The sequence below is a fragment of the Grus americana genome, chromosome 8 (genome assembly GCF_028858705.1).
Source record: "Grus americana isolate bGruAme1 chromosome 8, bGruAme1.mat, whole genome shotgun sequence".
Taxonomy (NCBI): domain Eukaryota; kingdom Metazoa; phylum Chordata; class Aves; order Gruiformes; family Gruidae; genus Grus; species Grus americana.
This window is the reverse complement of record NC_072859.1, coordinates 9,304,833-9,317,416: the sequence shown is the minus strand read 5'-3', so window position 1 is coordinate 9,317,416 and position 12,584 is coordinate 9,304,833. Positions and strand designations below refer to the sequence as shown.

General features: G+C 57.4%; 1 protein-coding gene across 6 annotated transcripts in view; it reads right to left on the bottom strand.

Annotated features, from left to right (window-relative positions):
* Positions 1 to 8,247, bottom strand: part of NOS1AP (nitric oxide synthase 1 adaptor protein) — a 46,878-nt gene extending 38,631 nt beyond the window's left edge. For 2 of the 6 annotated variants that reach the window (XM_054832892.1, XM_054832896.1), the window contains exon 1: positions 8,030 to 8,245. In XM_054832892.1, coding sequence (XP_054688867.1) covers positions 8,030 to 8,134 — 105 coding nt within the window. In that variant the 5' untranslated portion in view covers positions 8,135 to 8,245. Of the gene's footprint in view, positions 1 to 8,029 lie in introns of all 6 variants that reach the window. The other 4 variants (XM_054832894.1, XM_054832895.1, XM_054832891.1 and 1 more) reach the window with 3 other exon arrangements.
* Positions 8,248 to 12,584: the final 4,337 nt, after the last annotated feature.

The following is a 12,584-nucleotide window of genomic DNA, read 5'->3' as shown; positions in this document are numbered from 1 at the left end:
CCTGAAAAACACCACCAGCAGTAGGAAGCGTCTTGATGCCACCCTATGTACGCCGCTTTATTCAGCTCCTCTCCTCCAGCCCGTGGTTGCGAGCACCTGAACCAAGGGGCTCAGGTCACAAACCATGCAGGATTTGCCTCTGCTCCCAAACCCAGGCTCCAGGGCATCCCGCGCGCCGTGGGAACGTACCTCACCAGAGCCTGCAGCACCTCCAGCCCCGACGTGGGCTCGCTTCACACAATTACTGTGCTCACAGCTTCGAAAACACCCACTTCTCCCTCCGCTCTGGAGGCAGGTATTTTTTGCACGTTTCATAAAACTCAACAGATGGACAAAGTCTCCCTACATTATTTTTGCCTTCGGGGCAGAAATCACGTGTGGGAACTGCACTGCAGAGGAGTAACCCTTCACAATGTAATGAGTATCCATCAAAAATGTGGATTCGAAGGCTGGCCTTTCAGCTAAACTACTATTTCCCAGGCAAGGAGTGAGGATGGCCTGAGAAACTGCCCATATTTACTAGTGATTTGCAAGTGATAAGCGCTCCTGCTCTATTCTCCTCCAGACCTCCTACTCACAGCACCAACTTTCATTTCGGGAGGAGGTGTGCGAAAAAGCAGGCGAGGCAGAGGCGAGGATCAGCGAAGCAGCAGGAGCCTCCGGGGTGCAGGACTCCCCCCTCATCCCACCCAATGCTGAGACCCAGCTCTCCCCTCCTGGGGCAGGAGTCCCAGGGACCCCCTGAGCATGGGGGCTTTTTCCTTCCTTTAAAATCCGCGTGCCCCAAGCGAGGTGCCAGGCGCAGTGGTGGCCCGGGTCCCTGCAGGGGCCAACGTCCCGGCTCCCAGGGCTCGGACCAGCATCCGTGCCAGCAGGTCAACCCCGCGGGAAAAGGGGGCAGCAGGGCCGGGGCTCAGCCCAGGGAGGAGAAAGGAAGGCGCCCGAGACAAAAGGAAGAAAAATAAAGCTGTGTGAAAGAGAGCTGACAAAGAAAATAAACCCATGAAAGAACCCACCCTCTCCAAGCCCCCGGGAACCGAGGAGGAGGAAACCCGCACATACGCGGGGGACAGCTTTCACAAATAAACGCCTCCAGATCCGTGGCCCCACCACCCTGCCAGCACAGGGGTGCAGAGGTGGTGCCCCCCACCTGCACACAAGAGCCAGGCAGCATTAGGGGGGTCACCGGTCCCCGCGCTCTGAAGGGGGGGGGGCACGGCTGGCTCGGTGGGGAGGGCTGCCCCAGCCTGCCCCCTCCTCCTCGGCCCAATTAGGAGGAGAAAGGCCACCCGCTCGGAAGGCCAGTGAATGGGCAGCCGAGGGGGTCCCTGCTGTAATGAGGCGCTCTGGCAGCCCCACAATGGCAGCCCTTGCATTGCAAATGGCCAGAGCCGCTCGGGGCTGCGTCGCCCGGCGGCACGGGCGGACAGGCACAAAGCACCTATTTTGCAGGGTGCTTTCGGTCCCCCGCACGCCCCGCTGCTCCTCATCCCCATGCGTGGGACCCGGTCGGTCATCCATCGGTCCTTCCCTCTCCCTGCCGTGGCACAGGCTCGGTGGCCGTCACCCATCGGGTTTCTCAGCACCCGGAGGGACCTTGCTTGCCGTCCCCCTCCCGTGCAAACAGGCTCCCCTGGCTGTCCCAGGCTCAGCTGGAAGGGGTCCTCAGACACAGCCCACACCACGCACCCCCTGCCCGTGGCTTACAAAAGACCTGTCCAGTTCAGGGAAATACCAGTCCTCCCCAGGCCGGAGGAAAAAAAACCCGAGAAAACAAAGCAGAGCATTTTGCCAAAGCAATGTTTGCACAAGTCACTTAGTTTCTCATTTTTCCTTGAGGTTGTTTAATATTGTTCATTTTCTGCTCTGTCAGAAACAAATTTTCTTGAGAAGGTGCTTTTGCCGTGACAGCAGGTGGCAGATACTTTCGGAAAGCCGAAGGCCGATCGCATCCCTGGCAGGGGGACATCATCCAAGGGGTGCTGATGAGATCCCCTGCGGGCGGTGAGCAGCGAAAGCCTTCCCGGAGAGGAGCTGCCGCCTTCCCGAGGGAGGCACGCTGTCGCTCCGCCAGTCCGATACCGCGTGCAAAGGTCAGGGCTGAATCATACCCAACTTACAGGGGAGCCTAGATCGGCTAGCTGCCGGGTTTCCAGCTTTGAAAGCCACCCTGAGTCAGAGAGCTTGCCACAGAGGAAGAACCACCGCTTCTGCAGAGTAGCTGCAGGCAGGCAAGCAGGCAGCAGGGCAGCGCAGGCAGAGGAGACGCGCTGGCACCGGCCCCAGGCTGGGGCTACCAGCCATCCTCAGAGCCAGGAGAGCCTCGTCCGAGCAGGGGACCCTGCGCTCGGGCTGGGGAGGGGTTACCAGAGGTACCGGCAGCCACGCGGGGGGCACAGGATACAGGATGCAAGGGTCCCAAGTTTTCTGAAGAGTCGAGGGCGGCGTGCGGCCACGCCGGGTGCTGGGACATTGGCCCTGCCACACACGGCTGTGCCACGAAGCGCGGGCCAAAGTGCTCGGGCACCAGTCCCCAGCCAGGCGCCCGGAGATTTGAAATCTCTTCATTTCCCCAGTGCCCGGGGAAACACCCAGCCTCTCCGCAGCCTGGCCGATAAGGGCTGCTCCCCGTCAGGGAAAGCAAGGAGAAATCCAATTCCTGGGACTTCTGCTGTCGCAGCGCTCCCGTTCCCCTGCGCGCAGCCTCCACCCGGGGAGCCACGGGGCTGGGCTGGCACGGCCCCGGTTCTGCCCTGCACCCCAGGAACACCCAGCTGCACGGGAAGGAAGGGGGGGAAGTTTACTCAGACTGCGGTGGTGCAGGCTCAGAGGCCAAAAGGGATGGAAAAGTCAGGGTGCCAGCTGACTTCAATGGAAAAAAGCCTTGGCTTTCCAGCCCGAGCGCGGCAGGCGGGTGCAGCGGGCTCTCTGCTGAGCTGGAGGGCTCCAGCCCTGCCCCTTCCTCCCTCAGCGGGGCTCTGCACCCTGAGGACACCGGCGTGCACCCAGCCCTGGGAGCCAGGTAGTTTAAGGCAGTGTGTCAGACCCGTCCAGAGCTACGCAAGCAGCCAGCGGGCATTAACACAGGGACGCCTCGTGCCAGGCACCACCGGTCAAGCTGGCGCCCTAAGGATATCGGTGCGTTCCTGCCTGCTGAGCCTAGAAACACTTGCAGTGCCTACGAGCTGCACAGGGGCTCGAGCGCCAGCACCACAGAGCTCTGGGGGTCCCAAGACAAGACCCCAGCACCCACCAGAGCCACATGCACTGCACCCACCACCCGCCCCCCCCCCCGCACCGGCCAAAATGGGCTCGCACGATGAGGGGAGACGCCTTTGCAGCAGGACGCAGCCCTGCAGCAGGGACACCAGGTCACAGAGCGAGGGGGTGCAACGGGAGAGCTGAAGCTTTTCCACGACAAAAAAGCAGGGCTGTCCACTCACCCCCGTTTCCATACACCACCCAGCCACACCGCCCACAGCTGCCCCCACGCAGGGGCTAAGCTTCCCGTCCTTACACCCAGCTACAGCCTTAACAGGCGTTTCTGTACAGGATGTGCAAGACCGGAGCACTCCAGCAGCCAGAAAGCAGGGCTGGGAGCATCCCATCCCCGTCGCTTCCTCCTCGGGACCTTCTGGCATCTGCGGAGCCCACGCGCTGCCTGGCCGGTACCCACAGTCTGGGCACACGCAGCTTTGCCAAATCCTGGCAGAGTTTTTTTTTTGCTAAGAGCTTCACTAAGCAGCCTGTGAACTGACTTAACAAGTATGGCAGAAATATGCCACTGTTTCAGACGAGAACTTTGGTGGCACTGGGGAAGGTTATTTATAGCCTTGAGCAAGCAATCCTGGGCTAAATCACACTGCAGCTCTGCTCCGGGCTGAGCAGCCCTGACAGAGTACACCGTACTCCAGAGCTGCCAGTACAAACAGCCCCCAAATAAAGCTACCAAGCGTCTCCCAGGCAGCTAAAGAGGTGCAGAGCTTCACACAACCCGTCTCCGGCTTCCCAGCCCGCTGGGAAAGGGAACCTCGCTGGGAAGGGAGCCTGAAGCAGAGGAGGGGAACTGAAGACCCCGATCGGAGCTGCCTGCAACTCAAATCACTTCAAATGCTTCTATGTGTGGCCCCCACGTATATAAAAATATACACGAGTGGAAACGCGTGCATTTGCTGCTTAGTGTTCACCTGAGGCTATAATCTCTTTCCTGATAAAGTGATTAACTTTGCAGCAACCAGCAGGCACTGCCAGCACTGGCAGCCTCGGGAAGGTGGTGGCAGGTGAGCTGCAGGGGTTCGTAGGCAGGGACATACTGGATCAGACTAAAGTCTCCTTCATGTCCCATCTCCAAACATAGACAGCAGCAGATGCTCGGTTCAACTTCAGTTTCCCACGCAAAAAAGCAGAGAAAAGTACTGACAAACATGAGAGAAAATGCCTGGTTGCCAAGATCCCTTAAGGGGGGGAAGAAAAAAACCCCACCTGCTGCCCAGAAGAACAGCAATCCCCCCCAAACCTCCAGTCCCACACTCATCTGCCAACAGGTCTGATATCGGGAAAGCCAGATCTCAGCACACGTCCTGTCCCAGCCCATGGCAGTCCCGGACTGCAGGCGGTGGGTGCCTGAGGACCAAAGTTTGCCTGTACAGCCCCTTCTGCCCTCGCCCACAGACGGGGGAGCAGCAGAGAGGGTCCTTGCACCCACCTCCCCCCTTCATTGGGAACCACATAGATTATGGCATTGCTAATGGATCAGCGAGTCCTGGGACTGAAAAATTAAGAGCTGTTTCCAAATAACGGGTATTTGGTAGGTGGGACCTTGCCCTGGACCACAAGATCTCCAGGGCAGGCAAGATCTCTCACTGCTTTTGAGATCCCAAGAGTGGCTCTAACGACAGGGGCCAGTAACAGCTTCCCCATGCGAACCCAGCAGCACCCTGCACTCAAACAGATGGGGTGTCCGGCAGTCCAGTGACAGGCTCCACCACCCCATTTAATTTCCTCTACACACTGATCTCTCTGGAGGCGTTGGAGTAGCCTGAGTCACGATTTCTGAATGCGCAGAATTGCTGGTGTTGCACAAGCTGGCCCTCGGGTTTTGTCCTGCAGCACCGAGGCTTTGGGAAGATAAGGAGTAAGCTCACGTCCCCCTCCTCCTCACCCCAACCGGAGGAGCCGTGCTGGGTGGAGAGGTAAAGGAAGACAGAAGGAGTCTTTACTCTCTACACAGGCATTTATTTAACCAGGAAACCATTGCACGAGTGGGAATTTATGCCCGCTCCCCTGTACCACACTGCAGCTCCCAGCTCCGTCACCCGACCGCTCCAGCTAACTCAAGAGGCTTGGCTTTTGATTCTATTCAACAATTCAGACTGCAAGAGGCAGAAAAAAGCGAATGCCTTGCCTTCCCTCAGAGCTAGCTCCTCCGATTCCCAGCAGCCTGGCCGAGTAGCCTCAAGGGACACAGAGGGGTTTGGTGCCAAGAGAGGTGGCCAATGAAAACAGATCCAAAAGTGTGAAATGTATTACCAGTCCTAAGAAGATGGAGTGGGATTTTCCAACTATTTGCATTTATCTCCAGAAAATGGATTAACATAATCCTTAGAGGACACTTTGCTCAGACTTGGTGTCCCTGTGCCAGAGCATATGGCTGCAAGTAGCTTCAGTGGGGACGAGCAGCACAAGTCTCCCGACGGCATCACATGTGACAGCACCGCTTGCTTCAGAGCAAGTCCGTTGCTCTCTGCTTGAAAAGGGCCCAAATCCTGACTGCCTGCAGCCACCCACCCCAGGGCACCCGCACTCCCTTGGGGGAGAGGCAAGGGGGACAACAGCCGAGATGCCAGCGGCTACTGTTGAACCAAAACATGTGTTATCGACTACACGTGCCATTTAAAGACAGCGGCAGAGAGCATAGGTCTGACTGAAAAAATAAAATTAAAAATTAAAACAATAAATCAGTGCATACTGACTGAGGCCTGCATTACCCCCCTGCAGTGAGCCCCAAGCAAGCTCGTCAGGAATCCCAGGCTGCCAGAGCAGAGACCGCTGATCCAGCTGCTGAGGGCTGCAACACTGGGATCCACACCGCCCATGCTATCAGCAATCGCAGGAGGCTTTTAGGAGACAGGCACGCGAGTCCCGGCACCCCAGCTGAGCATTTTTCTTCTTTAATCTTCCCCCAAAGTTCTGCTCTAAATCAGAGTTCCTCATTTTTGTGACTCGCGCTAGGTGCCTGGTTGAAACAAGAGCCACGCGGGTTTAAGCGCTCGGGATTCTTGGGGATAAAAGGAACTAAAGGAGTGTAAGCATTTAATTAATCTCCAGCAATCTAATAAAAGGATGGAGTAATTGGCTAAGCCATCTGCATTCTGCATCTGGCATTAGGAGCTACTGGGAGAAACCCACAAATTCGGAAGCTGGGTTTCGTACGGATTGTGCTTGGCATTAACGAGTGCCACAGGACGCAAAATCAGAGAAAGAGGAGCTAACAAAGACTAATATGCACCACCCCATTAATGCAGCCAGACCAGCAGCACGGAAAAGAGATGAGCCATGAGCAGACCGAGGGGCAACTGAAGACATATCCCACTCCTCATCCCCCAGGCTGGGCCACCCAAACCTGGTATGGAAGAGGCACAGCGCTCACGCCCGGGCACACAGGATTTAGAAGGGCAGATCCTTTGCAGCCTCCCCACAGGTGAGGGGTGAGGAGGTGCTGGCAGTAAAACAGCAATCGGCTCCAATAATCCAGGAGCAAAAGGCTGCAAAGCTGAATTTGAACAGTCTTTCCCAGGAAGGAGTTGCAAAGCAGGTTTAAGTTTGCTCCGTAAACAACTCCTCTGCTGTTTTGCTCTCTGCAGCACAGTGCTCACCGCCGGGCAGGCGATGGCCTCTGCAGAAGAACCCTCCCAGCCACAAGAAAAGGGGGAAATAACACAACTTCGGCACCCCGAAGGAGCCGCAGCCTTGCCCTCAGGGCACTGCCCAGGATTAGATGCCAAAGCTGCGATTCTTCCCCTGCCAGCACCCGTGCTCCAAGGACGACAGCGTGCGACAGATGCCTTCCTCCCTGCCTCTCAAAATCTGTTTTACACCGGGTTTATTCCAAGTCAACCCCACTTGGACTATCTCATCAGCGTGATAACTGTATCCCCCAGGAACACCAAAGGGGGCAGGATTTTATGTTTCCCCTTTTCAAATTTCACAGCCAGCTACTTTCCGGCATACTGTCGGCCAGCGCTACCTGCTCAGGGCTGAGCAACGTGGACAGGGAGCTCAGCTTTTTCCCAGCCTGCTGAGAGCGCAAGTACTCAGACTGTGGGAAGCCACAGCCTAAGTGGAGTAAGAGACTGAGAAGTCCCAGCATAAAAAAAAAATACCTCTTCCTGCCAAATCCACTAGCAAGAATGGTTTATATATGTAAAGAGAAACAGCAAGCTTTTATTTTGGACGGGCGGTCCTGACCTCTTGCACTGCACCGCAAATGGCATGAGGTTCCTCCATCTGCTCACACGATGAGTTTATTCCATCAGAGGAGCACTAGGGTCCAAGACATCCTTCAGGACGCCAACAGCCCCCCATCACACCGGCACTCCAGCACGACCCACAGCACTGGAAACACAGAGCAAAGCCAAATCCTCTGCTCTTTCCCGAGAAGACGCGCACAATCCCTGGCTCTCTGGGGCCAACGTCCCTAAGCAACACAACGCAGAGCTATGGAGGGATGCGGGTCCAAGGAAGGATGCCCGGGTGAAGCTGCAGGGTGACCCTGCTCCAGCTGGACCCTTCCCGACCACCTCACGGGATGGGTGGGAAGCCTCACCCAACTCTCTGCAGCTGAGTTCGGGGGAGAGCAGGCAACGCCAACGGGAAGGGCTCCCGGGGAAAGGGGAGAAAACCCAAGGCTATGCGAGAAGAGACCTGGAAAACAGGGAATCCCGAGGGGCCGGAGGGTGCAAGCCCAGGGCGGGAACCCCCGCGGACCCCCCGCCGGTCCCCGCAGACCCCCTCCGCGCCCGCTGCCCACCTTGGCCTCGAAGCAGATGCCGTGCTGGAAGGCGTCCTCGTTGTGCAGAGGGATGCGGAGGTCGTGCCGGTCATCCACCAGGTTGTACTTGGACTTGGCGGGCATGGCGGCCCCGCGGCGGCCGGGCTGACCCTGCAGCGCACCCGGCGCCGCCGCCGCGGAACCTCCGCCCCTCGCCGCCGGCCGGCCCCGGGGCGGGGACGCGCCGCCGCGGAGGAAGGACGGGGAGCAGAGGGAAGGGAAGGGAAGGGAAGGGAAGGGAAGGGAAGGGAAGGGAAGGGAAGGGAAGGGAAGGGAAGGGAAGGGAAGGGAAGGGAAGGGAAGGGAAGGGAAGGGAAGGGAAGGGAAGGGAAGGGAAGGGAAGGGAAGGGAAGGGAAGGGAAGGGAAGGGAAGGGAAGGGAAGGGAAGGGAAGGGAAGGGAAGGGAAGGGAAGGGAAGGGAAGGGAAGGGAAGGGAAGGGAAGGGAAGGGAAGGGAAGGGAAGGGAAGGGAAGGGAAGGGAAGGGAAGGGAAGGGAAGGGAAGGGAAGGGAAGGGAAGGGAAGGGAAGGGAAGGGAAGGGAAGGGAAGGGAAGGGAAGGGAAGGGAAGGGAAGGGAAGGGAAGGGAAGGGAAGGGAAGGGAAGGGAAGGGAAGGGAAGGGAAGGGAAGGGAAGGGAAGGGAAGGGAAGGGAAGGGAAGGGAAGGGAAGGGAAGGGAAGGGAAGGGAAGGGAAGGGAAGGGAAGGGAAGGGAAGGGAAGGGAAGGGAAGGGAAGGGAAGGGAAGGGAAGGGAAGGGAAGGGAAGGGAAGGGAAGGGAAGGGAAGGGAAGGGAAGGGAAGGGAAGGGAAGGGAAGGGAAGGGAAGGGAAGGGAAGGGAAGGGAAGGGAAGGGAAGGGAAGGGAAGGGAAGGGAAGGGAAGGGAAGGGAAGGGAAGGGAAGGGAAGGAAGGGAAGGGAAGGGAAGGGAAGGGAAGGGAAGGAAGGGAAGGGAAGGGAAGGGAAGGGAAGGGAAGGGAAGGGAAGGGACGGGAAGGGAAGGGAAGGGGAAGGGAAGGGAAGGGAAGGGAAGGGAAGGGAAGGGAAGGGAAGGGAAGGGAAGGGACGGGAAGGGAAGGGAAGGGAAGGGAAGGGAAGGGAAGGGAAGGGAAGGGAAGGGAAGGGAAGGGAAGGGAGGGAAGGGAAGGGAAGGGAAGGGAAGGGAAGGGAAGGGAAGGGAAGGGAAGGGAAGGGAAGGGAAGGGAAGGGAAGGGAAGGGAAGGGAAGGGAAGGGAAGGGAAGGGAAGGGAAGGGAGGGGGGGGGGGGTGTCTGTAAGTGCGGGTCTCCGCACCCCCCGCCTTTTCCAGAGGGAAGGGAGGCGTTGAAAAATGAGCACCCGAAAGGGGAGCTGGGGAAGGCACCGCTGACATCTAGTGCGCGGTGCCGGGTCTGCACCCCAGCGCCGCCAAAGTTTAAAAAAACAAAAAAAAAAAAAACCAAAAAAAACAAACAAAAAAAGGGGAGAGAAGATTAAAAAAAGCCTCCTTGTAAGTGGTTACGGTGGTGGGGGTCCAGCTCAGCCCGGGGGTGCGCTGAGCGATGGGACAACGCCGTGCCGCCTGCCCGGGGCACACACGGCAAGGAACACATCGCTCCTCGGTGGGAGAGCCGGGGCTGCTGCAAACGCTCAGGCCGATGGATGCTGTATCCCGATTTTTATATCAACACCAGACACGATGGAAATCAAGTGAGCTAGAGGTGGAAAAAATCTCCATCTTGTGTTTAATGAAAGACCAGTCCTTAATGAAAGGCCAGTCCTTGTGACCAGACCCTACTGTGCCCTACCTTATAAAAGCCCTGAAAGCTGTGAATGTGCTCCCCCACCCACTGAAAGCACCCCAGAATTGCTTTCCAGATGTGCAGGGACCCACTCACACAGTTCTGACTGCAAGCCCAGGCTTGTTTCATCCCTTGCCCCCACACGCCCTCAGGTAGGGCTCCATCCCTCTGTGTTTTAATACCCACAGATGCTGCGTGGCAGCTGTGAAGCTCATCACACTGCAGCACAGCTGAAGGACTCACACTGGCCAGAGGCACCACTTGGGACAAGCCTTTCCCAGGGCAGTCACGTCCCCACACTCCACAGGGCACCCACAATTCCCAAAGCCCTTGCCTTGCTCTGCTGGCATGGTCCTACGCACCAGAGCACATTCCCCTCACGTGCCCCAGGTTTCTAAATGACTGCAATGCGAACGGCGGCGCTGGATGTTGACCCTTCCCTGGGCATAACAGATTCAGGGTCATTGATTTTTCAGGCTGAATCAATGCTGTGAAACTTTCTTTGAGTTTATAACTTAGTTCAGAGCCAGCCACAGCATTTCAGCCACATCTGAAAAAATATAGTTTCCCCTCAAAGTAGAGCGGGCTTTCCACCATCCCCAGAAGCTCAGATAACAGGCTGGGCACAGACAATTACGTGACAAGCTGAGAAATCCCTGTGCTCAGTCATGCCCATGAGAGGTGTATGGCAATGGCTGCTGTGCTGCCGACTTCCCCGCGCCGGGCTTGGGGTGGGATCACGTGGAGCTGTCAGCACTTGGACAAGTGAATTGAGGGATGATTTCCCACTGAAGGCAAGATGCCAGCATGTCCTAGGCTCTTGAAAACCTCTGCTCCTTGTTTTGGAAGGGGGCAGGGGATCAGTGCTGTGCATTGCAGCACAGCAGCAGGGTGACTGCACTTGCAGAGATCCCCTGGGCAAAAAGGGTGCAGAGAACCGAACATCATCAGGGCGCTTGAGCTCACTTAAGTCTGGGACAGGCAGAAGCCAGTGGTGGGACAGTCTTGGGCCTGGATCTACTTCATGGTGTTTGATGCTCTGGGTTCTTGCTGAAGGCTTGTTTGCCTCTAGCAAATGTTTAGCTGACAGCACTGAAGTCCCAGGTGCTGGGAATGATACAGCCACTGGAGGAGTCACCTGGAGGTCTCTAGTCCAATGCCTGCTCCGAGCAGGGCAAGCTCCAAGAAGAGAGCAGCAGCTCAGGGCTGCGTCTAGGTGAGTTGCAAGCATTTCCAGGGACAGAGATCCACAGCTTCTCTAGAGCCTTGTTCCTGTGTTAAATCTGATTAAAGACATACAGTCTTGCTGACTGCTGGCTTTCCACAGCCAGCAAAGCCCCATGGATTTGATGAAGAACTGAACTCCTGTGTGGGAGGGCTTGTGAGCATCTCTTCAGTGAATGGTGCCTTCAGGGAGGTTTTCCCTCAGGTATCAACATGGGTGCTTGATGGAAAGCCTTCAGAGCCTGGCAAACAAACCAGCTCCTCCCAGGGAGTCCTGGTGGGTTTGCCTGGCAGCGCCAGGGCTGCTCGCAGACCCTGGCTGGTGGTGGATGTCCTGGGCAGACCATAGCCGGCTCCTCTGGCCTCTCCCACAGTCGCAGTGGCTGCTCTCACCAACTACTGCAGCACCTAGAGCCAACCTGGAGACCACTCTTGAAATACTGGGGTTGAACCAAAGGACAAGCCTCACTCTACAGTTGCTTCTGGACTCTCAGCTTGCGGGCCTCTCACATCAGCAGCTCGGTACTGCTGCAGCTTGTGAAACAGCAGCTTCAAGGGACAGCAGCTCTTCCTGCAGCCAGTTTGCCCCAAACCCCCACCTGCCTGTTGCCCCAAGTGTGATTTGGGTGGTACTCACAGCATCAGGCGGTGCTCCAGACAAAGGCACACAGGCTCTGCAGGCAGTTTAGCCTGTGGCATTTCACGATTCCACCTTCCTGTTATATTACAAAAATCAACTGTATCTCTTTTCTGGGCTCAGTGACCAACTCTCCCTGCCCTTGCACCATGCCTGCCAAACCACCACCTCTTCCTGGGAGAGCCTTTCCAGGCCTTTGATCCCATGACGTCGAGCCTAGTCTACTGCCACCACAACCAGAAGGTACAGGAGATCCCAAAGAATAGGAAAAGGATTAAATTCTCACACTCGTGTTTGTCCTGCAAGTCCAGAACCTGTTTCTTCCCTTTCAAAAAAAAAAAAAAAAAAAATCAATAATTAGAAGCCCTGGAATTATACGTTGCAGTTGTGTAACCGGTTTGCTTGTTTTGGCAGTCCCGTCTGTTTCCGCCCTGTAAGAGGACGCGGCGGTTCACCCACGTTGGCACAACAGCCCGGGACAAAGGTCCCGTGTGCCACCCGAGCAGGAGGGGACCTCACCAAAGCCAGGGAGACCTACTGTCGGGGATGCACCCTGGGCAATCTTGAGCGAACCGCAAGGACATTTTGAAGGACTCCTCCATTGACAGGAGAGTTTTGAACAGCCCCCGGGGTGCACGGAGGAGGGGAGCAGCGGTGCAGCCCCGCCAGCCGCGGCCCTGCCGGGGGGAAGCGGTTCGGTCCCCGCTCCCCCTCCCCGGGCACTCCGGGGTCTCGCCCGAGCCTCTCCGGGCGCAGGTTGGAGCTGCTCGCTGCCAGCCGCGGGTTGTGGATTTATGGAGCTGGGCTGCCACCTCCTGGGACTGCCGTGAGGTGCAGCACAGAACGCCCGGGCCGGCTCGGAGAGGCTGTCTCCTTCCCCCGCCTTGCTCCAGCTCCGC